The 26,373-nt window shown below is 37.7% G+C and overlaps 1 protein-coding gene and 1 pseudogene across 1 annotated transcript in view; one reads left to right on the plus strand and one right to left on the minus strand.

The window, feature by feature from the left end:
• Positions 1 to 24,318, minus strand: part of LOC127558742 (merlin-like) — a 52,756-nt gene extending 28,438 nt beyond the window's left edge. The window contains exons 1-7 of the mRNA XM_051992015.1: positions 24,123 to 24,318; positions 18,607 to 18,735; positions 17,599 to 17,724; positions 17,008 to 17,130; positions 7,803 to 7,886; positions 4,650 to 4,718; positions 1,852 to 1,934 (exon numbers count right to left, since the gene is read on the minus strand). Coding sequence (XP_051847975.1) covers positions 1,852 to 1,934; positions 4,650 to 4,718; positions 7,803 to 7,886; positions 17,008 to 17,130; positions 17,599 to 17,724; positions 18,607 to 18,696 — 575 coding nt within the window. The 5' untranslated portion in view covers positions 18,697 to 18,735; positions 24,123 to 24,318. The remainder of the gene's footprint in view (positions 1 to 1,851; positions 1,935 to 4,649; positions 4,719 to 7,802; positions 7,887 to 17,007; positions 17,131 to 17,598; positions 17,725 to 18,606; positions 18,736 to 24,122) is intronic.
• LOC127558741 (protein FAM3C-like) lies at positions 5,270 to 5,890 on the plus strand (annotated as a pseudogene).
• Positions 24,319 to 26,373: the final 2,055 nt, after the last annotated feature.

Raw genomic sequence — 26,373 nt, forward strand, 5'->3', positions numbered from 1 at the left:
TCACAGAATAGAAAGATCAGTAATATTAATATAATTTGCTATCTGATGGTTTCACGTATATGTGTTTGTTTTCTGAACTAGACCCATAAAGGACAGAGAAAATGCTTTACATTTCTTTTTTTCCCCAATTTCTAGCACGGTCCTGGGCACAGAGAAGCATACAACAAAGACTGGTTGAACAAGTGGATGGTTAGATGGATGGATGGATGGATAGATAGATAAACAGAAGAATTAATGAGAATGAATGTTGACAATAATTTCTGATGGATTTGTTTTTCCAGTGGTAAGCAGGGAGAATTCCCTACCTCCAGGAGAAAGAGCCGCCTCCTCCAAACCACTCCAGTTTTCTCTCCCTGATTCTTTTCCAACACTCAGAAAACTGCAGGTTCTGACTGAATCCTCCCATGTGATTCCTCACAGCAGTAAGAAATAGAGCAGACACCCCAGCACAGGAGGGGCCACTCTCCTGGAGGTGTGTGCACATGGTCTGGCCCTCCTCCCAAAGTTCCTCCAGCTACACCTTACACAAGTTTATTCAGGAGAGAGTGCCCTGTCAGCTTCACTGGGAAAACTTTTACTTCCCAACCCCCTCACCTACCTTTTCTCTCATAGTAGAGATCTGGAATCCATATCCCTTATATTTACCTATAAATACTCTCTTTTTCAGGCTTACTTCAAGCCCTTCCCAAGAACCAAGAGGTAACATGAAAAAATGTTAGTTACAAAGCTAGACTCAGAAACAGGAAAATTCTGCCATTTACATGCTGGGTAATAAGCTGGTCAAATTCCTTTACCTTCTGCCCCTCAGTTTTCTCATCCCTAAAATGAGGATAATAACACCTGAACTAGCTACTTACGGCTCAAGTGAGCTCATGTAATGTACCTGTAGAACCTAAAATGTTATACAGATTATGATCTGATTAGGATATTATATCCTAATTCCTAAAATCATGAGCAGGGAGTTCTTATCCTTTTTGCTTTGGTCCTGAGGCACAGAAGGCATCACACCAGAGAGTGAAAGAGGCTAAAATGCCCTGTGCTGAGTGCAACAGTACACCTGGCCAGGGGATGAGTCAGGAGGGCTGTCAGTTGCGGGAAGGTGAGCCCTAGGGGCCATGGTAACCATGAGTCACCTCAAATCATTCAGATCCTCCATAAGAAGGTATACCTCAAAAAGAATTCTGTCTCTGTCCTTCTCTGCCCAGCCAAGAAGAAGCTCTCGTCTCCTACATGTGCTCTCAACACAAAATCACCAGCGGTGATGACCTGAGATCTGGCAGGGGTTGAGTGTGTCCCAAGCCTGACCAGAGAGCTCCAGAATCCCGGATCAAAGTAAAGAGCCTCGGGCTCCTCTGATTCCTCCCAACACTCTACTGTTTGACAAGGAGCTTCACCTTCCTCCCTGTAAATCTTACAAAGGCCTGTAGTTCTGACCTCAAAGATTATTGAAAGCCCAAAAAAGAAGGCACAAACAAACCACTCTGTGCTGTACATTGTCACCTATTACTAAAAATAAAATGCAATAAATAATAACAATAATAATAGATAACATTATATATACAAATCATTATATTTATGAACATTATATATATATATATATATATATATATATATATATAAAATCTCAGGAAGGAGGAGTCCTCTGAGGACTCAAATACTCTGATGACAGTATTTTCTTGAGGATCCAGGATATAAATCACAGTTCAGGCAATCAATCCAAGAATAGAGTTCATAGAGCATGATACATTGTAGATGCTTTAATTAATGTTAGTTATCTTGACTTGACTTCAGGAACTTCAAGTAGTCCAGCCTCGTGCCCATGGTCTTCTAAAATATGTCATGTTTCCCTACCTGGCAATACCCCTGTGTTCTGCATACCAGGCCGTTATCTTTTCTTCCCACATGTGGACTGTCATCTGATACTGCTTAAGGACCTGCCAAGAAAAAGAAAAGCTGAGATTTCTGGGAGAGAAAAGCTTCCTCCAGTGCTAACCAAAGATGGAACTATTATTATCATCTTCTTCAGCATCATTCCCAAGGTTTCAAAACAAGGTAATGGAAGCACTAGAACCAAGATCTCTTAACTCCCAGGTCAATATTTTTAATAATAAACCAAGAATGGCAAAGAATTGGAAATTGAGGAGATGTCCAGCAACCAGGGAATGACTGAACAAGTTGTGGTAAATGAATGTAATGGAATACTGTTGTTCTATCAGAAATGATGAGCAGGTGAATTTCAGAAAAAACCTGGATAGATTTACATGATCTGATACTGAGCGATGTGAACAGAACCAGGAGAATATTGTACACAATTACAGCAAAATTATGTAATGCTCAACTATGATAGACTTAGCCCTTTTCATCAACAGTGATCCAAGACAATTCCAATGAACTTGGGATGGAAAATGTCCACAGAGAAAGAACTATGAAGTTTGAATGCAGATTGAAATAAACTATTTTCTCTTCTGGGGAGCTTGCTTTTGCTTTTTTTCATGATTTTTTCCTTTTGTTATGATTCTTCTTTTGCAACATGACTAATGTGAAAATATGTTTAAAACAATTGAATATATATAACTTATGTCAGATCATTTGCTGTCTTGGAGAGGGGAGAGAAGGAGGGAGGGAGAAAAATTTGGAACTCAAAATCTTTCCAAAAAGTGAATGTTGAAAATGGTATATACATGTAATTGGGAAAAAAACAAAATGCTATTAAATTAAAAAGTATTCAGCGAAATACAAAATAATTACAAAGGCAAATTATTTTACTGAAACGAAATCTTCAAAATGTTTAAAGTTACAAGTTCCCAGGTCCTGAAATCTATGAACAAACTCTTTAGGATATATGGACTACAGGTTAAGAACCCCTGTACTAAAGTACAAAATTAAATACAACTGAATAATGAAACACAGAGATCAGAAAATCAATCCTCTTAAAAATCAGAAGGGAGAAATATCAGCATTGGCTGGAGTAGGTGGGAAAAACTTCCCAGAGCAAGTAAGAATTTCCAGAGACTTTGAAGGATTGAAAGGAGAGCAATGAGATTAGCAAAATTAACCAAAAAAGCTGCTTCTAATTAATCCCCTCCTCTCTCATTAAGAATGTCCCCCGGGGATGTGGGAAAACAGGGACACTGATACATTGTTGGTAGAATTGTGAATTCATCCAGCCATTCTGGAGAACAATTTGGAACTATGCTTAAAAAGTTATCAAACTGTGCCTACCCTTTGATCTAGCAGTGTTTTTACTGGGCTTATACCCCAAAGAGATACTAAAGAAGGGAAAGGGACCTGTATGTGCCAAAATGTTTGTGGCAGCCCTGTTTGTAGTGGCCAGAAACTGGAAACTGAGTGGATGCCCATCCATTGGAGAATGGCTGAATAAATTGTGGTATATGAATGTTATGGAATATTATTTTCTGTAAGAAATGACCAGCAGGATGATTTCAGAAAGGCCTAGAGAAACTGACATGAACTAATGCTGAGTGAAACGAGCAGGGCCAGAAGATCATTCTATACTTCAACAACAATACTATATGCTAATAATTCTGATGGACCTGGCCATCCTCAGCAATGAGATGGATCAAATCAGTTCCAGTAGAGCGGTAATGAACTGAACCAGCTACATCCAGCGAAAGAACTCTGGGAGATGACTATGAACCTCTACATAGAATTCCCAATCCCTCTATTTTTGTGCGCTGCATTTTTGATTTCACAGACTAATTGTACACTATTTCAAAGTCTGATTCTTTTTGTGCAGCAAAATAACTATATGGACATGTATACATATATTGTATTTAATTTATACTTTAACATATTTAACATGTATTGGTCAACCTGCAATCTGGGGGGAAGAGGAAGGAGGGGAAAAATTGGAACAAAAGGTTTGGCAATTGTTAATGCTGAAAAATTATCCATGCATATAACTTGTAAATAAAAAGCTATAATTTGAAAAAAAAAGAAAAGAAAAGAAAAAGAAAGAAAGAAAGAAATGACTAGCAGGATGATTTCAGAAAGGCCTGGAGAGACTTACATGAAGTGATGCTGAGTGAAATGAGCAGGACCAGGAGATCATTCTATACTTCAACAGCAATACTATATGCTGATCAATTCTGATAGACGTGGCTCTCTCCAGCAATGAGATGAACCAAATCAGTTCCAATAGAACAGTAATGAACTGAACCAGCTACACCCAGAGAAAGAACTCTGGGAGATGAGTATGAACCACTACATAGAATTCCCAATCCCTCTATTTCTGTCCGCTTGCATTTTTTATTTCCTTCACAGGCTGCTTGTATACTATTTCAAGGTCCGACTCTTTTTATACAGTAAAATAACTGTTTGGACATGTATACATATATCATATTTAACTTATACTTTAATATATTTAACATGTATTGGTCAACATGCTATCTGGGGGAAATGTGGGGAAAAGGAGGGGAAAAGTTGGAACAAAAGGTTTTGCAATTGTCAGTGCTGAAAAATTACCTATGCATATATCTTGTAAATAAAAAGCTATAATAAAAAAGAACATATGAAGAAAGACAAAGAAGTGATAAATTAAAAAAAAAAAGAATGTCCCCTGGCAGCTCTTCTAAAAGTGGCAAGAACTCAAAAGCATGAGATATGCAGTAATTCTTCTAGATACTCACTCTTTGGGGCAACAGTTCATCCTGGGCTAAGAAGCCTGGTTTGTGAAAGTTGGGGTCATAGTCACCATACTGAAATATAAACAAGATTTCTTTTAGCTTGAAGGTCAGTCAATAAACATTTGTTAAGAACCTACTACCAGATGCTCCTGTCCATAAGCGAGAAAGCGAGAATGGAAGGGAAAGAAGAGGAAGAGAAGGAGAAGGAGAAGGAAAAGGGAAAGGAGGAAGAGGAGGAGGAGAAAGAGAAAGGGGATGGGGAAAAGGAGAAGCAAATAAAGAAGGAGGAAGAAAAAGAGAAAAGGAAGAAGAAGAGAATGATAAAGAGGACAAGAAAGAGGAAGAGGAGGAGGAAGAGGAAGAGAAAGATGAGGAGGAAGAAAAAGAGGAGGGGAGGAAGAAAAAGAAGAGGAGAAGGATGAAGAGGAAGAGGAGGAGGAAGAGCTCAATAAGAGGTTGAAATTGAGTTCGAAGTTGAGGTTGAGGTTGAGGTGTCACACCAGGCAGCCTCAGAAAGGAACCAAACAGTGGCAACCTCTGATCAGGCAAACAAACAGGGGTGGGAGTCAGTGGGTACCAAATGCTTATTTAATGAAAAGGTGCCATAGACTGAGAATGTAAACATGGGAATGGCAGATGCTGTAAAGCTGGTGGTTGCTGTAGCAGTATTTCTACTGACATTTTCTTATATCTCAAATATTTGAAATAAAGTTAGATTCAAATTTAGGAAATGTATTTGCAAGGTCAGCACTCCAGACAGCTTACACAAAACCTCCCAGATATACATGTGAAATTTCAAAAGCTTGTCCAGAAAAACCACTTTGCCTTCATAAAGGCAAATGGAGCAGCTAATGTCATTGACCCCAAATTTTATATAGAAGACATTTTAATGAGTGGCATAAAAAATAATGTTGGAAGAGAAATCAATGCTGCATTGGGAAATGGAAAAACCAGAGAAACATTGTACACTGAATATTGTGACATGTGGCCCTATTTATTTAATTCCTTATGTCAATTCAAGATGGAACCATAGTTTTAACCAAACTCACTAATGAAGCAAGACTCTTGATTGCTGCTTTGGAAATTACAGCCATCAATCACCTTGATTTTAGAGACATCTGGGTCTGCTGTGGTGGAAAAGGTATCAAAACAAAAAGCCTCTTTGCTTTTTTGATACAAATATTTATGAGGGATGGCCAGAAGTTGTAAAAATGTAAGGATGTGTCCCCCCAAAACAAGACTGAACAGTATAAACAATGTTAGAGAAAATTATCTTTATGCTATTGACAGGAGTGCTATAAAGGAGACATTACTATGTAAATACCTCCATCTTGAGTATCAACTCTTCCAAAATTAGGATTATTTATTGTTCCCCTAAAAAGTAAACTTTGTAAATAAATCCACCATAATGAACCTTTTCTAAGCCGTTGTCTCTCTAAAAGCACAGTATTTAGATTGTGTTATAATAAAGCATTTTTAAGATGCGGAAATATTTTTTAAAACACACATTGTGAACAGATTATGAATACTGTTATACTATGTTTTTTAGATATAATTGCTGTAAACATGTGAACATTGGAAAAATAGTTTTGTTGGGAAAAGTCAAAAAAATTTTTTTAATATACTGCTCTCTTGAAGGCAGAAATCAGTCTTTAGTAAAGAAGTATTTAACTACAAGTTTAAAAAAAAACCCTACTATGTGCCAAGCACTATGCTAAATTTTAAGATACAAAAAAAAAGCAAAAGACAGTTTCTACCTTTAAGGAGTTTACAGTATAATGGGTAAAAGAACCTAGAACCAAACTATGTACAGGATAAGTAAGAAATAATTAATAGAGATAAGGCACTGAAACTAAGAGAGATTGGGAAAGATCTAGAAAAGACTAGATTTTAATTGAGACTTAAAGGAAATCAAGGAAGTCTGTAGTCAGAGCCAAGATCACAGAAAACATTCCAGACTTGGGGCAAGGGGCAGAGGTGGAGGTCCAGACCTCTGAGACAATGATAAGAGCTGACATTTATGCAGACTTGCTATGTGCCCAGAAATATGCTAAGCCCTTTACAATTACTGTCTTACCCACCCAGGAGAGGAAAGACTACTGTTCTCCCCATTTTCCAGATGAAGAAACAGAGATTAAGTGACTTGCTCAGGCCCCACAGCTAGTAAATTTCTGGGTCCAAGATCTGTTCTCAGGCCCAGCATCCTATTGGTTCACCACCTGCTGTCTCATGGAGCATCTTCTCTGGGGACCAGCTCCAGGATCAGGATCCCTGGATTGAGGAGTATATGGGGAAATATAAAGCATACGAAGCCTGAAAAGGTAGGAGGGGGATAGGTGATAAAGGGCATTGAATGTCAAACTAGCCATTACCATAATCCAGGTTCGAGGAGACAAGGGTCTGTCCCAGGGTTGCAGGGTCAGAAATGGGGGACAGGGACTGAGGTAGGACTGTTGCTACCAGCCAAGCAGCCGTGTTCCACAGCTGTCCCAGAGGGCCTCAGGTGACAATGGCAGAGACCTGACTAGTAATGAACTGGTGGAAAGTCTATGCCAGCCAGCACTAGAGAAAGTGCTGGTGTGGAAAGGAGAACTGCACCCCAATGCGGCCCTGCAGATACCTGAAGGGCAAGGGGTCGCCATCGTGCACAGAGCACTTCTAGCCTCAGACACCTGGACAAGTCACATAATTCTGTCTGCCTCAGTTTTCTAATCTGCAAAATGAGCAGGAGAAGGAACTGACAAGCCATTCTAGAATCTTTGATTAGAAAATTTGGGTTTATGAAAAGTTATACAAGCCTGAAAAAAAAAAGACTGAACAGATAGTATGTTTTTTATCCTCCTCAAATAATCATTTACATAATTTATTTCTTTAGAATAAACATTCAATGATATGTGGCTTTTTATATTCAGTAAAAAACCAAATATTCAACTGTTCTACTGACATTAAATTTAAACTAAAAATAGGAGGTTGCTAGATGATGCAGTAGATAGAGCAATGGCCCTAAAGTCAGGAGGACCTGAACACAAATTCGGCCTCAGATGCTTAACACTTACTAGCTGTATGATCATACAGGGCAAGTCACTTAACCTTAATTGCCTCAAAAAAAAAAAAAAAAAACACTTAAATATAAAAGCATTAGTTCCGTACACTTACCTTAGCCTGGACAGCATATGAAGCCAACAAAACTGTGACCTCTGGAGAACAATAGATTTCTTCATCCAATATCTGTTTCTTCACCTAAAATGAAATAACAATTATGCCTGATTCTAGTTGGTCTCGTTAATTTGTGGCTAAAGGTACCAGTACAGTAGTCCAGTAAGTTCAAATATGCTCAGACCATGTCTCTAGCTGACAGAGACACCACAAAAGTTTCTTTCCTATTCCTTTCATTTTCATTGTGTGTGTGTGTGGGGGGGGGGGGGGGTTACAAGGCATTTAGGGTTTAAGTGACTTGCCCAGGGTCACATAGACAGTAAGTGCTAAGTATCTGAGGTCATTATTTGAACTCAGGTCCTTCTTACTCCAGGGCCAGTGTACTCTATCTACTGTACCATCTAAGGGCCCACCTTCATTTTAATTTTTTTTAAGTTTTTATGCAATTTATACGATTAAAACTGAGATTCTATTAATGATCCCAATGGACTAATGAAGCTTAGAAAGGGTATGACCTACTCTTCAGACTGTCTTCCTTTTGACTTTTGATTCAAATCAAGAAAATGGTCTAAGAGAACTCTGTTAAGTAGAGCTTCTGAAAAGTCTGGGTTGTTCAGATAAAATATCTTCTATTTTGTGGGTGATCTAATAATAATAATAACATATCTACATATATCTCCTAAAGGTTATAAAGTCATTTACATTATTTCCTTTGAGGCCTGGAGAAACCTGAAGAGGCTGATTTGTCAAATCTCTATCTGAAGATCAGGACACAGAGATTCCGAGAGAGTAAGAGATCTCACCCCCATTATGTGACCGTAGACAGCATCAGAAGTAGGATGTGATTGTTAATTACTACTGGTTTCTTCCCAGTTGTCCACGTACATGGCTAGGTCTTTAAAAAACCTTCTCTTGACCCCACTCTGCTCCTAGCTAGCATTTCATATCTTGCCTTCCCTTCCCCACCACATTTCTAGAACTAGTTGCTTCCACTTAACCATGCTGGCATCCCACCTCATCGATAAACTGAAACTATTTTCTCAAGTTCTCAGTCTTCATCCTTCTTGACGTCTAGGAGATAAGATCACTGGACTTGGAGTTGGGAAGTCCTGAGTTCAAATCTGCCTCAGACACTGGCTGTTTGATCCTAGATCAGTCACTTAGTCTCTGCCTCTGTTTCCTCATCTGTCAAATGATCATAATAGCCAGCCATCTCTTCTCAGCGTTATTGTGAGGACCAAATGAGGTGATATCTGTAAAGAGCATAACAACCTGGAAGCCCTAGATGAATTTTCTGGCACATGTGAGTCTGGTGACCGCCCGCTCTTCTGGAGGAACACTTCCTTCCTGCTTTCTCCTGGAAAGCAGTCTGTCCAGCCCCTCCTCAGTTTCCTTTGCTGTTGCTCTCTCTCTCCATTCCACCCCACAGACAGATGGTCCGAAGCTCAGTGCTGAGCCCTCTTTTATGCCCTTTCTCTTGTTCTCATCAGCTTCCATGGCTTCAGCTATCACTTCTCTGCAGATCCCTCCCAGATTGAGACACTCATCCCTAGGTTCTCTCTAGAGGACTAAGCCATCATCATCAAAGCCTATCAAACCCCTCTCATTGATCTCCCATCAGCATCTCAAATTCAACATGCTCAAAACCAAACTCATTCCCTCTGTCCCCCACATTGCTCCCCACTTCTTAATTGTTCTATTTCTGTCAAGGCCCCCACCATCCCTGCAATCAATCACTCAGGTTCTACTTGTCACTCTTTCTGACCCCTCAAAACCAACCAGCTGTCCAATCTTCTCATTTCTACAACTCCTACCTCCCTGGCTTCCACTCCATTCACAGAAACAATCTTAGTTCTCTCCCTTCCCACCTGGATGAGTATAAGAGCCTCCTAAATGATTTGTCTTTTATTTCTCTTCTCCTCCTCAATCACTCTCCAAACAGCAACCAGATTTTTATTGCTAAAGCACAAGTTTGATTGTGCCACTTGCCTGCTCAAGAAGCTTCGAGGGCTCCTTTTTGCCAACAGAACCAGATAAAACCTTTCTGATTCATTAAAGCCCTTCACGATATGGCTCCAACTTACATTCCCTAGTGGTACATCACTTCTTTTCACATACTCTACATTCCTGACCTGTTCCTCATAGGCCACATTCCACCCCATCTCTGTGCCTTTGAATGTATTTCCTGACCACTGTGGCTGAAACGCCTTCACTCTTAGAATTGCCAGCTTCCTCCTACACCTCTCAGGGGTTAGTTTCTACCCACTCCCATATACCTAAATGTCTGGCATTTAGATATAGCTTGTATTCACTAATTAGCATGTGTCCCCTTATATATCATATATATGTATTTACTAATTAGCATGTATGCCTTTATACATCATATATGTGTGTGTATGTGTACTTATATATGTGTGTGTGTGTATATATACATATATATATATACTTATGTATATATATACATACACTGATTAGTATATATTCCCTTCCTACGACAATAAAAGTGGTTTGAGAGTGGACTGTCATTTTTCAACTTTGTGTTTCTTTATATATCTAGCCTACTGCCTGGAACTCAGTAGGCCTTTAATAAGCATTTGTGGAAGGATTTCATGAATGAATGAATGCTCCCAGTTGCTAGTACTCTTTCCTTCCTTTGAGCATCCTGGACTGACAGGTACTAGTTATAAGTCTCTACTCCATTAGCACAGAAGCTCTTTTAGGGACTATTTCTCTGTAACCCAATTTAACACAATGCTTCTCACATAGAAGGTCCTCAGTTTGTCTAACTGAATTAGTAGGAATAGCAATAGAAATTCTTCATGACCCAAAGTCTAATTATGTCACTTTAAAATCACTTGTGAATTCTATTAAATACACCCTTCCCTAAAGAGCTTTTCGTATTTAGATGTCCCCAACAGAAATCCTTTAATTGTTTTGAGAAGGTGGGAAAAGAAAATCTGGGAGAGCACTGAAGACCTGGAAGTTTCTGAGAACTGGGTCTTCCCTTCTCTCCTTCCAGTCTCCTTCTCTATCCACAAGATTACTGTAAAACCACAGCAGGATTTAGCAACAAAGAATATTTGTAGTTTCTGGTTGTGAAAGATTCCAGAATGCCAGGCAAACATATTCTATTGGGAAGAGGGGAAGGAGAGGAGAAGGGGAAGAATTATTTAAATTATTGATGTGCTTGGGAAATCCTAAAACTATGCTCCTGTTCACATATTCTTTGTAACTACTTTCCTATGTATAGCTCAGAAAGAGCTAAGACAAGGAGGGAAACTAGACAACCAAAACATTTAGGATTTGTTTAGCTGTATATATAGTGGAAAATAGAATAGGGCTGTGGAGTTTGGTAGATGAAGAGATCAATCAACAGACAGACATTTATAGGTGGCATTTATAAAAGCTTTCTGTTTATAGGTGCCAGACACTGGGCCAAGTGCTGCAAACAAGGACCAAAATGTGACAGTCCCTGTCCTTGGGGACTAAGTCACTATGACTAGCAAAATTTTCTGGAAAGCTGAGAATTCATTACTGTAAACACCAAAACTTTTTTTGAAAAATTTTTTATTTACCTAATCATGATGATAATAGACTGAAGGAAAGAAAAGCCGTCCAGCTTGTATTTTGCTTGTTTTTTTTTCCTAATAAAAAATTATTTTGGGGCTGAAAAGAACAAAAAGGGCTAATAGGAAGTTGAAACCCAAGATAAATAATGAGCAAGTAAGAAAACATCCATTGTCCTTCCAGAGTTCAAGTCATTGAGCTTGGATGAATTCCATTGACCCATATGGAAAGATCTGGTGGACATATCTGCTGAAACATGACTTATCTCTGAAAGATTGTAGAGAATGAGAGAAGTTTCATAGATCTAAAAAAGGAAAAATGTCCTGTTTTTCAAAAGCCAGACAAAAATGGATTCCGAAAACTAAGGTCAATGAGTTTGCTTTGGATTCCTGAAATGGTCTCTGAAAACTAAGGTCAATGAGTTTGCTTTGGATTCCTGAAATGGTCTCTGAAAACTAAGGTCAATGAGTTTGCCTTGGATTCCTGGAAAAATTCAAAATTGTGAGAAATTGTATTCACTGGCATATTTTCATCAAGAAGAAGTTATGTCAAATTAAGGTAATTTTCTTTTTTGACAAGGTTAATTAGAATGATAGATTGAAGTAAGATGATAAACAATTTTTCTAGATTATAGAGAAATATTTATCCAAGTTTCATGTTAGCCAATAGAAAGAACAGGGTCATTTGGAATAGATGATGGTATAATTAGCAGGATTCAGAACAAACTGAATCTCCAGGATTCCAGGAGTTGTTTGTGTCCACTAAGAAGAAAAGAGTTTGTCCAGTAGAAGGCCTTCCAGGCTGTTTTGACATTTTTATCAGCGCTTTTTAGGGAAAGGGAAGATGACCTGCTTAACATATTTGTGGATGACACAAAGTTAGAAGGAATAGCTAATACACTGATTGATTAGTTGGCTTCTATGAACTAAGGTAAACGGGATGTGGTCAAACCGAAGTAGGAAAATGGAAAATTAAAAATTGACATCTTGGGTGTCATTGAACTCAAGTGGACAGGGATGGATGGAGTTAATTTAGATGATTATTTTATATATATATATATATATAGATATATATATATATGTATATATATATAATTAAGGCCAAGAATCCCTTAGAAGAAATGAAGAGGCCCTCCTAGTCAATAAAAGCATTAGAAAAACAGGGCATAATCTCAAAAATGACAGAATTATGTCTGTTCAAATCCAAGGCAAACTGTTCAACATCAGAGTCTATGCTCCAACAACAGATGCTGAAGAGGTCAAAGTTTATCAGTTTTATAAAAATCTATAAAATCTTCTAGAAAAACACTAAAAAAAGATATCGCATTTACCATAGTGAATTGAAAGATTAAAATAGGAAATGAAAAAAGTAATTGGAATAAAAGGTAAGTGAAGAACAAAATGAAGCAGGGAAAAGACTAAGAGTTTTGTCAAGATAACTCATGGTTCACAGCACACACTCTTTTTCAACAACCTGAAAAGCAACTTTATTCATGGACGTCACCAGATGGTCAATGTAAAAATCAAATTGATTGTGGACTTTGCAACTAAAGCTCTACACAGTCAATTAAAACAAGATCTGGAGCTTACTATGGCCTAGATCATGAGCTTCTTATTGAAAAATTCAGATTTAACTTAGAGAATACCATTGGACCATCTAACTATGGCTTAAATAACATCCCTTATGAATGAATATGAAGTGAAAATGATAAATAGATTTAAAGGATTTTAGTAGACAGAGTGCCTAAAGAACTGTGGTCAGAAGAGTTCACAATATTGATCAAGATGCAACAACAAAAAACATTCTAAAGAAAAAGAAGAAGCAACAGTTAGAACCAAACATGTAATAACTAATTGGTTTAAAATTGGAAAAGGAAGTTGACAAGGCTGTATATAGTCACCTTATTTAACTTTCATGCAGAGTACACAAGGCAAAATTCCAGGTTGGATGAATCAAAAGTCAGAATTGAAGTTGCAGGATGACATCAACAATCTCAGATATGCAAAAGATACCACTCTGATGGCAAAAAGTGAAGAATTAAGAAATCTCTTGATCAAGGTGAAAGCAGAGAATATAAAAGCTAGTTTTAAGCTTAATGTAAAAAACCTAAGATCTTGGCAACTGGTTCCATTACTTTCCGGCAAATAGAGCAAGAAGTAATGGAAGTGGCATTATATTTTATATTTTTGGGCTCAAAAATGCTGCAGACGGCAACTGCAGTCATAAAATTAAAAAAAAAAAACTTCTTGGAAGGAGTTCTATGGCAAATATGGACAGCACAGTAAAAAACAAAGACATCACCCTGCCAACAAAGAACCATAGAGTCAAAACTATGGTTTTTCCAGTAGCAGTGTTCGGCTGTGAGGGTTGGACCATAAGGAAATCTGAGTGCTACAAAATCAGTGCTTTCAAATTGTGGTGCTAGAACAGACTTTTTGAGACTCCCTTGGATGGCAAGGAGGTCGTATCAGTCAATGCTTAAAGAAATGAATTCAGACCATTCGCTGCAAAGTCAAATACAGAAGCTGATGCTGAAACACTTTTGTCACATAATGAGAAGACAGAACTCACTGGAAAAGCCTCTGATGTTGGAAAAGCCTGAAGTTAAAGGAAAAGGGGATGACAGAGGATGAGATGAATAGATAATGTCATGGAAACAACAAACATGAACTTGAACAGACTTGGAGAGATAGTAGAGGATAAAAGGACCTGACATGCTATAGTCCACGGGATCACAAAGAGCTGGACTCTTTGTGACTGAACAAATTCAACAACAAAAGTTCCATCTGTCTCAGTCTCTACAATAGTTGTCAAAGGACTATAACAATGGCCCCTACTTCCCAGAGTTGTGGTGAGGATCAAAAAAGATATGTGTACAGTGTTTTACAGATCTTAAATCTCTATAGAAATGCTCACAATCAGCTTTAATGAATGATGTCTATTCTGGTTGTCTTTTCAGTTTATTTCCTTTTGGGGGATAGTATTCTGGATAGCTGAGGCTTCTGGAGATGTTCCAGAAAGAGAAGTTGTTTCTGGGTCACAACTTAGATACTGGATTTTATTTAGGACTTTTATGGATAGAGGGAATTTAACCCATTCATTCCACACAATCTGAGGCCCATTTCTCCCTGTCTTCATCCTAAGAAAATACTCCAGAGAATCTTACAGCAACAAAGGATTGGAGATTCTACCCCTATTTACCTATGTTAGCCACCTTGGAGCCCCTGAGCGTAAATGAATTGATACCTGCCCTGCCTACCCCACCCCCAAATTTAGATGGATTTGAAGGCTAAGTATTGACTGAAAAGGAAATATGACTTTGAAGTCTAAAGGATGGAAAGCAAACAATTTTTTCAGGCTTACCACTGCAAACCCAGGGAGGATGTAAACATCCCTTATGTTTTCTCAATTATCTCCCAGGATCTTATTTCAGTGGCAAAAGCAGATGTGTTCTCCTAATGCAAGGAGGAATTAAAAGGAAAGCCAAACTAATTCAGACATGAGAATAAGCAGGATGAGTCAGGGCACCACATTCATGAGAAGAGCATTCATCAATTGCCTCTTTCCAACTCAACTCCCCTGCGTTTCATCTTTTTAGACTATTACATGGGCGAGTTTCTGGGAATCTTACTAGCCCTTACCACAGTCCATACCAACATATCCACCCAAATCTCTCCTTCAGATGTACAAAATGAAATTTAGGAAAGACTAAATCCCAATCTTAATGAGGTCCTATGTGGGAAAAGGGAGAAACTTCAGGTCACACTTAGTTCTCCTTCCCAAAATGCAGCAGGACACTCAGAAGCCAGCCAGGGAAGACTCATGTTTCTTTGCATTCTATTCTCAAATGAGTTGAGTTTATGGGTTTGATTTGAAACACAGGTAAAGGCATTGCTGAACTATTAAAATGGAAAAATGGAAAATATTTTGCTTTCCAAAGTGAAAGAAGTTTTTTTTAATCCTCGAAATGATACAAACATTATATTTTGCCACAGAAAAATGACTGAGAGCTTCCGCTGAGTATGTTACTTTTGACATAAATGCTGTGATGACTGTATTCTTTTTACACCTTTCAATGCTGCAGACAATAGCAAAAAAGGCTAGGTTTTGTCACAAGTATTTGGCTCTTTCCCTTACTACAAGTTGGATAAATGTTGCCAGAATTTTTGAGTTGCAAAGTGAAAATTAACTAACATCCAGTTGTCTGAACATGTTCTGCAATTAAGAATCAGGTGTGACCTTAAATGCTTTATCGTCAGGACAGTATGCAAGTTCAAATATGTTTTGGTCTCATGCTTTCCTACTTTGGAATGAGGAGAATTTCAGTAATTACATCTCTAAACATTAAGGCTAGTTGAGGCAGGTTCAGAAGGAAAGAAAAGCTAAAAAGTTGGTCTTTGTTGTGCAACTTTGAGAAAAATTATGGTGTTCCTGTTATTTCAAGGTACTTTTAGAAAACCACTGTCAAATAACATTTTCAAGGCCCAAGGGAAAATCAGGTATTTTAACCCTATAAATTTCCTACTCAATGATATATGGGGGAATAATTGATTCAAATATTTATTAAGCATCTATTATAGGCAAAGCACTATATCAGGCATTAAGGATACAATAATGTGGAGCTATGTACACCCAGATAAGTCTTCAAATTATTCACTTTGATGTTAACTAAGAGACTGCGCCATATAAAGAGCCCTGAATGTGGATTCACTTTCCTGAGTTTTCTTAGGGAAGCTAGGTAGCACAGTGGATAGCATGCCAGGACTGGAGTCAGAAAGAGCTGAGTTCAAATCCAGCCTTAGACACTTACTAGCTATGTGATCCTGGGCAAGTCACTTAACCCTGTTTGCCTCAGTTTTCTCATCTATAAAATGGCCTAGAGAAGGAAACGGCCAACCACTCCAGTATCTTTGAAGAACTGAACGTGACTGAACAATAACAATGGAAACTTTTTAGCTATATGACCATACCTACACACCCTCTGAGCCTTCACTTCTAAAATTGGGATATTTATGCCCATGTTATATGTATAAAGCATTTCCAAAAACCTTCAATGCTATGTTAATATCAGCAAAGGAAGAGAACTGAATTTTGGAGTCTGCTCACTACTAGTCTGCAGATGAATTCAAAAATCTTTTATGTTGCAATTCCACTATAATTATTCTTCAAATCCAGCAGTAAATGAGATAAAGGTTTGTTTATACCCACTTTGAGCTTCCAAACCTAGCCCTCCCCAAACCCCAAAATACTATTATTTGGGAAAATTATTGGTAGCTATTATGATCTGAGTATGAAGGGATTGACTATCTATCCAAGCCATGTTCTCCTTGGAAAAGAGTTCAATAGCACACTTTTGTTTGCTAGGTAAAAGAAATGGGACAGAAAAGGGAACCCTAAATCATAACTGTATAGGTTTTTTCCCCATGATGTACTTAGAAAGCAAGAGAAATTTAGGCAGACTAGTACTGGTGGATAAGCAATTTGAGTGGCTTCAGATCACACTTAGCTTTACTTGCAAAACAGACAGAAAGGCAGGTACAAGAAACCTACCTGATCTTATTATAAGCATTTCAGAAGGGAAAGGAAGCAGAAAATTCAGGATTTCAAGAAAGAGTGATATTTTCATCAGCCCCCTGACCTGCAGAAAAAAAAGGTGTTGAGTGATTTCTTGAAGAAGTTCTTCTTCCACCTTCTCTGGGTAAAATTTAGCCAAAAAACAGAATTTTATTGGATCTTCCTTGGGAATTTCTTGTTCCAAAACCTGTTTCCAAGCATGCAAACAGAAAAAGAAACAAAATAATATGTATTAGCAACTGCAGAGAAAAATCAGAATGCTAACAATGCCTATTTCCAAGGCAATCACAAATAGAATGAAAGAGTATATAATAAATCGGGGCAAAAAACTAATGCAAAGAAGGAATTTTATCTATATTTCCCTCTTATAGGTAAAGTTTCATATTTCATTAGAAACAAAAAATTAGATATTTTATAATTAAGTATTTGGCCACTGTCCTTAAATCTTCAACTAGTTTAAAGATTTTTTTTTTCCTAATGTTGATCATTTTTTTAAAATACATAGGGTTAACTATCATTTCCATTCTTGTATATTACCATATGTATTTGCCCTAAGCAACAACACTATTTTATCCCAGAGTTACTGCCATCATTGATGTGATGTTTTCTAAAAGACTCATTAGACTAAGGGCTGGTAGTTTGGGGTTTTCCTCACCTTTTTCTCCAATTTCAACCAGGCACGGACTCCTTTAATAGTATATTGCAGGCCAAAGAACCAGGTTTCCCGGAGCCCGAGAGTTCGGCACACAAGATCAAACAAATCTTTCCCCTTCCATTTCATCTGAAACAAGAATAAGATTCTGACTTAATCTTCATGAAATCTAGAGATTGCTTTTATGCAGTCGGCCTGCCCGCTCCCACCCCATTCCAGTTTATAGTTCACATAAAGGCCAAAGCCTCAGACCAAGAAACTCCCCAATGCTGTTGGCATTTCACAGAACCCTTCCGCCGTCAGCACTGCCCACTGTTCTGAGGCTAGAACCAGGAAATCCTTTGCATGGGGACCTGGCCTCCTGTATTCAGGTTCTCAGAAACAAGGAGAGACTTCCCCAGATGGAAGAGGTGTTTCTTGGAGTATCCTCCTTTTACTATTCCCTGTCTGATCAGAGACCAGCAGCTCACACGGGGGTACCACTGTGTATCACAGACCTGAGATATTCTTTGTACATTAGTGTTAGCAAATCATCAGCTCAGTCTTGAAAGAAGAATAAGCCTTAACAATGCCTGGATCATTATCAACGATTTGGGGAAGATCAATAAGGATGACTAAATTAATAAAGTAACCCATGTATGAGTTGGTCATCAAAAGGACTCTACCCAAGGGTTCAATATAAGCTTATCTTATGTCTGCTTCTGGTTTGTGGCTGTGTGTCAAGACAATACTTAGCATTGTGACACACTCACCCAGGATTCCAGTGGTGAAAGATTTCAAATCTGAATAACAGCTAATTCATCTAGTGCTCAGAAGATCAAAAAATCAATTAAGCCAATCAATGAAAATCTATGAAAATTACACTTTTTTTTAACTTTTTTTTATCTTCCTTTCTGTTTCTGGTGCTTATCAAATACTTTCCAGAGAAACCACACTGACCAAAGCCAAGATTTCTATTTCTCTTAATGATTATAAAATATTGTGTGAATAATACATCACCATGTCTCTTACCTCACAACTGAATTCCATCTCAGCATCCATTGTGATCACTTTGACTTTGAAAGTTTTTGGCTGCTTTTTCTTCAACCCCCTGATAGACATATTTTTAAAAAGAATGATCTTCCAAGTTGATGGATTGACCTAATATTGAACAAGAATCAAAAAAGAGTCATCTCTCCAGATTTAGAATTCAATTCTAAAGTTATATTTCATAAGATGAAAATAAGACAAATAGAAAATGACTCTTCTCCTAAACAATTTTTCAGAATGGAGTTCTGTCTTTTATTATTATTATTATTATTACTATTTTTGCTGAGGCAATTGGAGTTAAGTGACTTGCCCAGGGTCACACAGCTAGGAAGTGTTAAGTACCTGAGGCCACATTTGAACTCAGGTCTTCCTGACTTCAGGGCTGGTGTTCTATCCACTACACCACCTAGATGTCCCATGTCTTTTTATTTTAGACATAAAAATTGCATTTTCATTTATAAGCCAAATCAAAGACATAGTCCTATTACTAAAAATGTTGCTATTAACAAATATGAAATTTGAAAATTGACAAATATAAAGTTTTAATTATGATTATATGTTACTCACTTTGGTTCAAAATACATTTTCCAGTTCTTAATTTGTTTCTGCAAAGGATCCTAGCTTTCTATTCTTTCTTTCTAAAATATCCTCTAGGCATATCATTCAGTGGACTCATATGATTTCATTTCTCTCTACTTTTTAACCACATCACAGTGAACTTCTGCTAGTTGGGTTCTACCCCTAAGGTTTCACACTCATTTTTTTTTAACCACATTTCTCTATCTAGTCCCTAAATGACAAGGGTCTTGAATGTTGAAAAGATTGGGCTTTTTCATATTTTGGTTAAAAAAAAAAAAAAAGAAGAAGAAGAAGAAGAAGATAAGTGCAATCTAGGAACAATCTGCAGTTTTCTTAATTAATCTCCTTTATAAGATTCCTAATTTCTCTAAAATTACTAGCATTTTTTCATTTAGCCTTACCAGAGCTCCTTAAAGATCTTAGCCTGAATTACCTGATCTTCAGGTGAATATTTTAAAAAATTGGGAGGAATGTCCTGAAAGATGTACTTGATGTAAATGTAATTCTTTGTGATAAGAATCAGTTTACCTGTCAAGTGGCTGACAGCAATTAGTTTCAGCTATTAAGTGAAAATGAGCTTTCACAGGAGCAAGTCAGCTTTTCAATTACTTTTAATTGTCTTCAATAAAGTTCCTGTGGTAACAAAGTGATCTTCGGTTCTCAAAAGCTATTCTAAATGGAGTATTGAAAATCTTGAACGTGTGTGGGTATGTGTGTGTGTGGTCTGAGACTAGGCTCCTGGAATTTGCAAAAGTTTATCACCAGGTTGTAAGAAAACCATCTACTAAAGTAAAGAAATTTGACTGTATACATTAATGAAGGAAGGGGTCAAATGCCAATAAAATCTCAATAGAATCTTAGAGTACTAAAAAGTATTCCATTATGAATGACATTAATTATCTTCAGGATTTATCATTTCATGTATTTGCAAATACTTTATATAGGTTAAGTAGTTATCATTTACATTAACCTGATGAATTTGACAAGAGACAGCAGTGGACAGAGTGCTGAGCCTGGAATCAGGAAGATCTAAATTCAAATCCATTCTGAGATGCGTGCAAGTTATTTAACCTTTGAGCCTGACAAATGGATCCACTGGAGCAGGAAATGGAGAATCATGCCAGTATCACTGCCAAGAAAATCCCACAGACAGTTGGTCCACAGGGTCACAAAGAGTTGGCCAACTGATCGACCAATCAGCAATGATGAATTTAACAGCCTGGTAATAACCTCTCACTTGGTCCCAGCAACCTCTACAATTTAGAATAGTGTCAGTAATCTGAAAGTAAGTGAAGAAAGGCTCCAAGCAGCCAAAATAGATGTCAGGAAATCCATATACTGAAGGCTAAGCACTTCCCTCTCAGACAAACCCTTCACCACAACCCCTCGGTCTATTTACTTCTATTTGAAATGTAATTCCCTTTTTTAAATGTTATATTGATATCATTTTTCCATCACTTTCATTTCTGAGTATATTCTGTTCTGCTCCCTGCCCCAGTGAATCATTTCTTCTTAACAAAAGAAAAAAGAAAAAAAGCAGTTCAATAAAACCAACTATTACGTTAATGTAGTTTAATGCAGATGAATTCATTATCCCCCAGTCAAAACCTCCCACTTCAGAGAAGAGGTAAAAAAAAAAAAAATGCATTTTCTCAATCCTTCCATAAGCCAAGCTTGATACTTAGATCCAGTTCTAATGGGAATTATTATCTGGTCTTCCAAATCATCAATCAGGAGCAGCAAACTAGAAGGGAAAGACAAACAATGGAAAGCGTACTGGCTCTAAGGTCCAAAATCCTAGGTTCAAATCCTATTCCTGGCACTTTAATTCCTGTGTGATCTTAAGCAAATCACTTAATCTACCCCAAGCCTCACTTTGCTCTTCCATAAAATGACTATGGCTTTTGGAGTTCCTTCCAATTCTAAGAACCTATGAGTCTATAAATTGCCACAGCCAAGAACAGTGAGTGGGATTGGAAGAGAGAGAAAAACAGACATCAAGGAGAAGAAGCCTGAAAACTTGAAAAAAGTAGATTCAAGGATGCAGAAAAGTAGTAGCCTTGGACTATTAATCCCAGCTATCCCCAATTCAACAATCACTTAGAAAGTGCCTATCACCTCAAGGAACTATAGAAACACAAATTAATCTTCAAGTAGTTAATTCTCTACATTAACTTCAAGTTATCAGGGAATCGAGATTCAACTTTCATCCCAATTTCCTGGGGAAAGGAGGAAAGGAGATGTCAAAATTCCAACTCTTTGGTGAGTCCCTGAGACTAAGACTCAAGTTGTTGCTATGACTTCCAAGTTACCTAGAACATTAAAAAGTCCAACCTAAGAGGAGCTAGTGTCCCTCAGACTCAGATAAAAATTAACTAACCACATGTGCTTCATATGGAGATAAGAAAGAATTTTGTATTCTTAAACCAAGGACTTCAGGACTGTGCTATTGCTATTTCCATGTTATTGGTAAGTAAAATTGTTTTTTGGAAAAATTTCCCTTTAGGTTCTATCAATGTAAACATGGTCAAGACACTTGGCTCTTCCACATGCTTTAAAAACTAAAAGATGGGCTTTAGTGTAGAATCAACCCTAGATAAACATTAGAACCCAAGACATTTAAAGCTGGAAAGCATTTCATTGCTCTCATTTTCCAGCAGAGGGCCCTCTGAGTTGCCCATAGACACACGGCTTGTTAGGAGCAGAGCAAGACTTGGACACCAAGCACTGATTGCCTGTTAAGTTTTCTGCTATATCACATTGTATCCTTCTGAATTATCATTGTTATTTATCATGATGACTCCAACTCAAGAATCACATTCAGTATGTTCTGTCCACAATGACAATATGTAGCATATTTTAGAAAGATCTCTATCTTAAATAATTTAAAAATAAAAAGTTTTGTGTTTAAAAGGATAGTAATATTCAGCTACTTGGAAATGTGACTTTTGTAAAAACATCCCTCTCCATGGCCAGATTAATGAGACATTTATTGTGTTAATATCAACTTCATCTTCTGGATGACAAAACTGAGACACTGAGGCAGAAAACGTCAGCTGCCCAGGCTGAATGCAGAGATGCTTCGAAAAGAAGTTAGCCCTTCCTGGCCCACAGAGTCATTCTGCATCCTGCTGAAACTAAAAGCTCTCACTTTCTGTTCAGCAGTAATGGAGTTCTATTTTAAAACACAGTAAATAGATAGAACTCCATAATCCCCAATTGGTCAGAACTATTTTAAAAGGTTAATCCTTTTAATTGCTCATCAAAAACATGGACTAAGATAGCTTGTTATTGACTGCCTCTAGTCTTTTCATTGTGACAATCAGGTGACTGTCCCCATTAGAAATAGGGTTTTGATATCTATTTGTCTAGTCAAATCTTACTAAAAACTATGAGTAAGGGACAAAATGAAGGAGAAAGGGCACCACAACTGTTTTCTTTGTTCTTTTAACTCATGTTTAGAATTTGTTAATAAAAATAAAACGGCAGGTTGGGAAAAAGTGAAAAGTAGGAACTTTCCAAAGATCATCTTGAGACATGGAAACATAACCATGATGGAAACTATCAAAACAAAGTCTATGAACCATCTGAATTAATTCTTGAAACAATCCACTATGATGAAAAATCTATATAGCTCTATAACATTCTCCTTCACTACTCACAAAATAGTGTGAGACAGTGAAACAGGAGAATGAAAGTCTTCTACTCAAATCTAATATCATTTCCCACAGCTTTTTCATTCCAAATATGAAATTAACTCCCTAAATATATCCCCAATTTTGGGTCTTGGGCCAAACTGTTGATTCTCCTTGGACAAGTGTTAACTGTTAATCAGTGGACAAGCCCAGAAACCAGGAACCACAATAAATAAGAGGAGAAGAGAGGATAAAAGTAGCAGAGAAAATCAAGACATCACCTCATTTCTTCTGTCATGAGAAATGTAAAAATACAGACATGAACAAAACATACCCATCTTTGAAGGCCCAGCTTCTTAAACTGAAGTTTGTGATCATATAGGGGTCACATATGTGGGATCATGAAATTATCAGTAAATGTTTGATTTTATACACCTATGTACCAGAGCTCCATAAAAATTTCTCAGGTGAAAAGGGGCCATAAGTCAATTTCTGATCTACTTGACTTCAGATAGCAAACAGGAAAAAAACCCAAATAATCACTCTCCTATCATTAAATCATTCCAGTCATTACAAACACACACACACACACACACACACACACACACACACACACACACACACACAAAACAAGTTTGTGCTTTTTAAGAAGTTTCATTAAACCTTTATGTTAAGGTTTTCCTATTCTCCTCCCCCCCCCCCCAAAAAAAAAACAATTTGTCAAAAGTTGTTACCTCACAGAAGTACAAAACGATTGGATTAATTAGTGTTTACAATGTGATGGAGAGGATGGCTGAGACAAGTGCGAATGAAAAACCAAATACAAGAATGTGTCTGTAAGGCACTTGTGCATAATTAAGCACAGGAAGAGACATCTATTTGCTCTTCAGAGAGAGAAACTAAACTAGGATTCCCCAGAGGTTGCATATGCTCTAAATAAGAGGAAGGATATTTTTCTATCCCATTTTTCCCCATTGATCTGACTATCCCTCTATATATCCAGGCAAAATTAGCTGCAATACTGTATAAGCTGAAGAGATTTTGCCTGCTCCGTTGCAAAGAAATATTGACAAGCGATTTCCAGTTCCAATTTCGCTGTCAGGGGCTTTTTCCAGCCAGCCTTTCCATTCAATGTAAGAAGCCCAAGAAGGGCTGAAAGAGCACACGAGCTAATCGTTTTCATTTCCTTCTTATTTACTTCCACACCCTCAAAAATTGTAGCCCCAGCAAACGCTCCCGGCAGGAGGTGACTTTAGAATCGCAGCCAGTCAAGGCTTTTCTTACCTTAAGAGCAAACTCACGAAAGTCTAAATTCTCCAAGTGGAGTCAAATGCCTGCTTCTTCTTGGAAGCAGGGCAGAATGACAAGATGCTTCCGAAGCCCCAGTTCCACATCTTAGGGCAGACATCCAGAGTCCCGCCAGCGGCAGCCTCCCAGCCTCCCGCCAGCGGCAGCCTCCCAGCCTCCTGCCACACACACAAACTAGTTGAAGAAGTGCTTTTCCTAAGTTCCCCCTTCCTTTGTTTCCTGGGCAGAACAGCCACTTAGCGCCCTCTGACACAGGCAAGCGTTGCCTGAGCAGGTAACCTGGAGGGAGGCGAATTAACTCCTTCCTGCTTAGAAGAAGACAACCTACTGCTTTGAAACAAACTAGCCCGGGAGTCACTTTCACACCTCACCTGCGCAGAGGACCCCAAACCTGCCAGCGCAGGAGCTGAGAGGATGGTGGACTCTTCGAGAGCAAAGAGCTTGCTAAAAATAAAAATAAAAATAAAATAAGGGGTAATCACGGTCACTGATAGGTAGCTAAAGAACTATCTCTGAAAAATAAATAAGGAAACAACAACAACAACAACAACAACAACAAACTATGGTTCCAATGGCGCGTAGTTGAGTGTAAATGGAATGAGATCCATTTATTTTCTTTAGCTCATATGACCAAGAGGTGTAAATAGATAACCATGAGACAAAGTGGATAAAGCACTGGGAACTGGAATTAAGAAAAGCTGTTAGAATCCAGTCTTAGACACTTTCTACCTGTATGACCCTGGACAAGTCACTTCATCGTGTTTGCCTCAGTTCCTCGTTTGTCAAATGAGTTGGAAAAGGAAACAGCAAACCACTCTGGTATTTCTGCCCCCCAAATGGGGTCACGAAGAGACAACTGAACAACAAAATGGGATTATAGCACCTACTTCCCAGAGTTATAAGCAATGAATATGACTAATATAATAAATATATTACAAAGAGTTCTGCAAACCTTAAAATGTTATGTAAAAAAATTATGTAAATAATAGTTATTATTAGATCATCTAGTCCAGGGGTTCTTAATCTTGTTAGACTGGTCTGGTGGTCTGGTGAAGCCTAAGGAAGAACTCCTTCTCAGAATAATTATTTAAATGCATAAAGTAAAATGACAAAGAAACCAACTATAATAAAAGTTAGGTTTTTTTTAAATTCAAGTTAAGAACTTGAACAAGTTAAGAACAACCTCATTTAACAAATGAGGAAACTAAGGCACAGAAAAGTGAGGCTTCTTCCAATTATTTTGAAGTGAATAACATGTATAATAATATTTAAATTGACAAATAAGTAAGAGAGCCAAGATCTGAACCACTGTCCTGTGACTCCAATGAGACCCCTAGAGAGAAATGTCTTCCCTGCAGCAGAGATTTCAGACCTTCTTAACTCTCAGTCCTGTGTTGTATCCACTGGATCTTTTGGCTGCCTTGCAAAGGAAGCTGACAGTCAATCAATCGTACATTATAAAAAACCAAATATATACTCAGGTTCATATAAGTTAGAACTAGAAGGAACCTTAAAAATTATCTAAATTCTCGCCCTTATTTTATAGATGAGGAAACTGAGGCTCACAAGAGTAGTGTGATCACAAAAGTAATTAAGAGTAGTAATTAATGAACAAAGTCAATCCTTTATCATTGTTCTCCAAGTCCAAATCTCTTGCTTTTCCCACCTGACATGTTGCTGAATCTGAGCCTGAAAGGATAGGCAGACTTTGGATAGAGGAGCAGGATAAAGAGGGCATTGCAGCTGAAGTGAACAGCATGAAAACACAGGTTATTGTTGGTTTGATTATGGTTTTCAGGGAATAGTTTTGAGTATAACTTAACTAAAGATTTGGTACCTGAAGAGGGGAAGTAGGAACAAAGCCTAGAAAAACAGACTCAGACCAGAGTACGAAGAATCTTCACTGACATGCCAAATGACTTAGTTTTTATTTTTCAAGCAATGAAAGCCACTGAAGATTCTTAAACAGAGGAGTTATCTGGTTAGAATATGCTTTGAAGGCAACAGTCATGTCTTTATACTTCTGTAAAGCAGCATTCATCGTGGGCTTTAAGCAAATAAATCCTTATAAATTGTATTATTGTTTATGTTTCAATAGAGTTCAATTTCTCCCACGTGTGTACTTCAGCCTTAGCCCAGTGCCTGACATATAGCAATCAGTCAATAAATGCTATTGACTTGACTATATCTTTTTGGAAAATATATTTTAGAAAACTTAATAGTTTTA

The sequence above is a fragment of the Antechinus flavipes genome, chromosome 4 (assembly GCF_016432865.1).
Source record: "Antechinus flavipes isolate AdamAnt ecotype Samford, QLD, Australia chromosome 4, AdamAnt_v2, whole genome shotgun sequence".
In the NCBI taxonomy this organism is placed as follows: domain Eukaryota; kingdom Metazoa; phylum Chordata; class Mammalia; order Dasyuromorphia; family Dasyuridae; genus Antechinus; species Antechinus flavipes.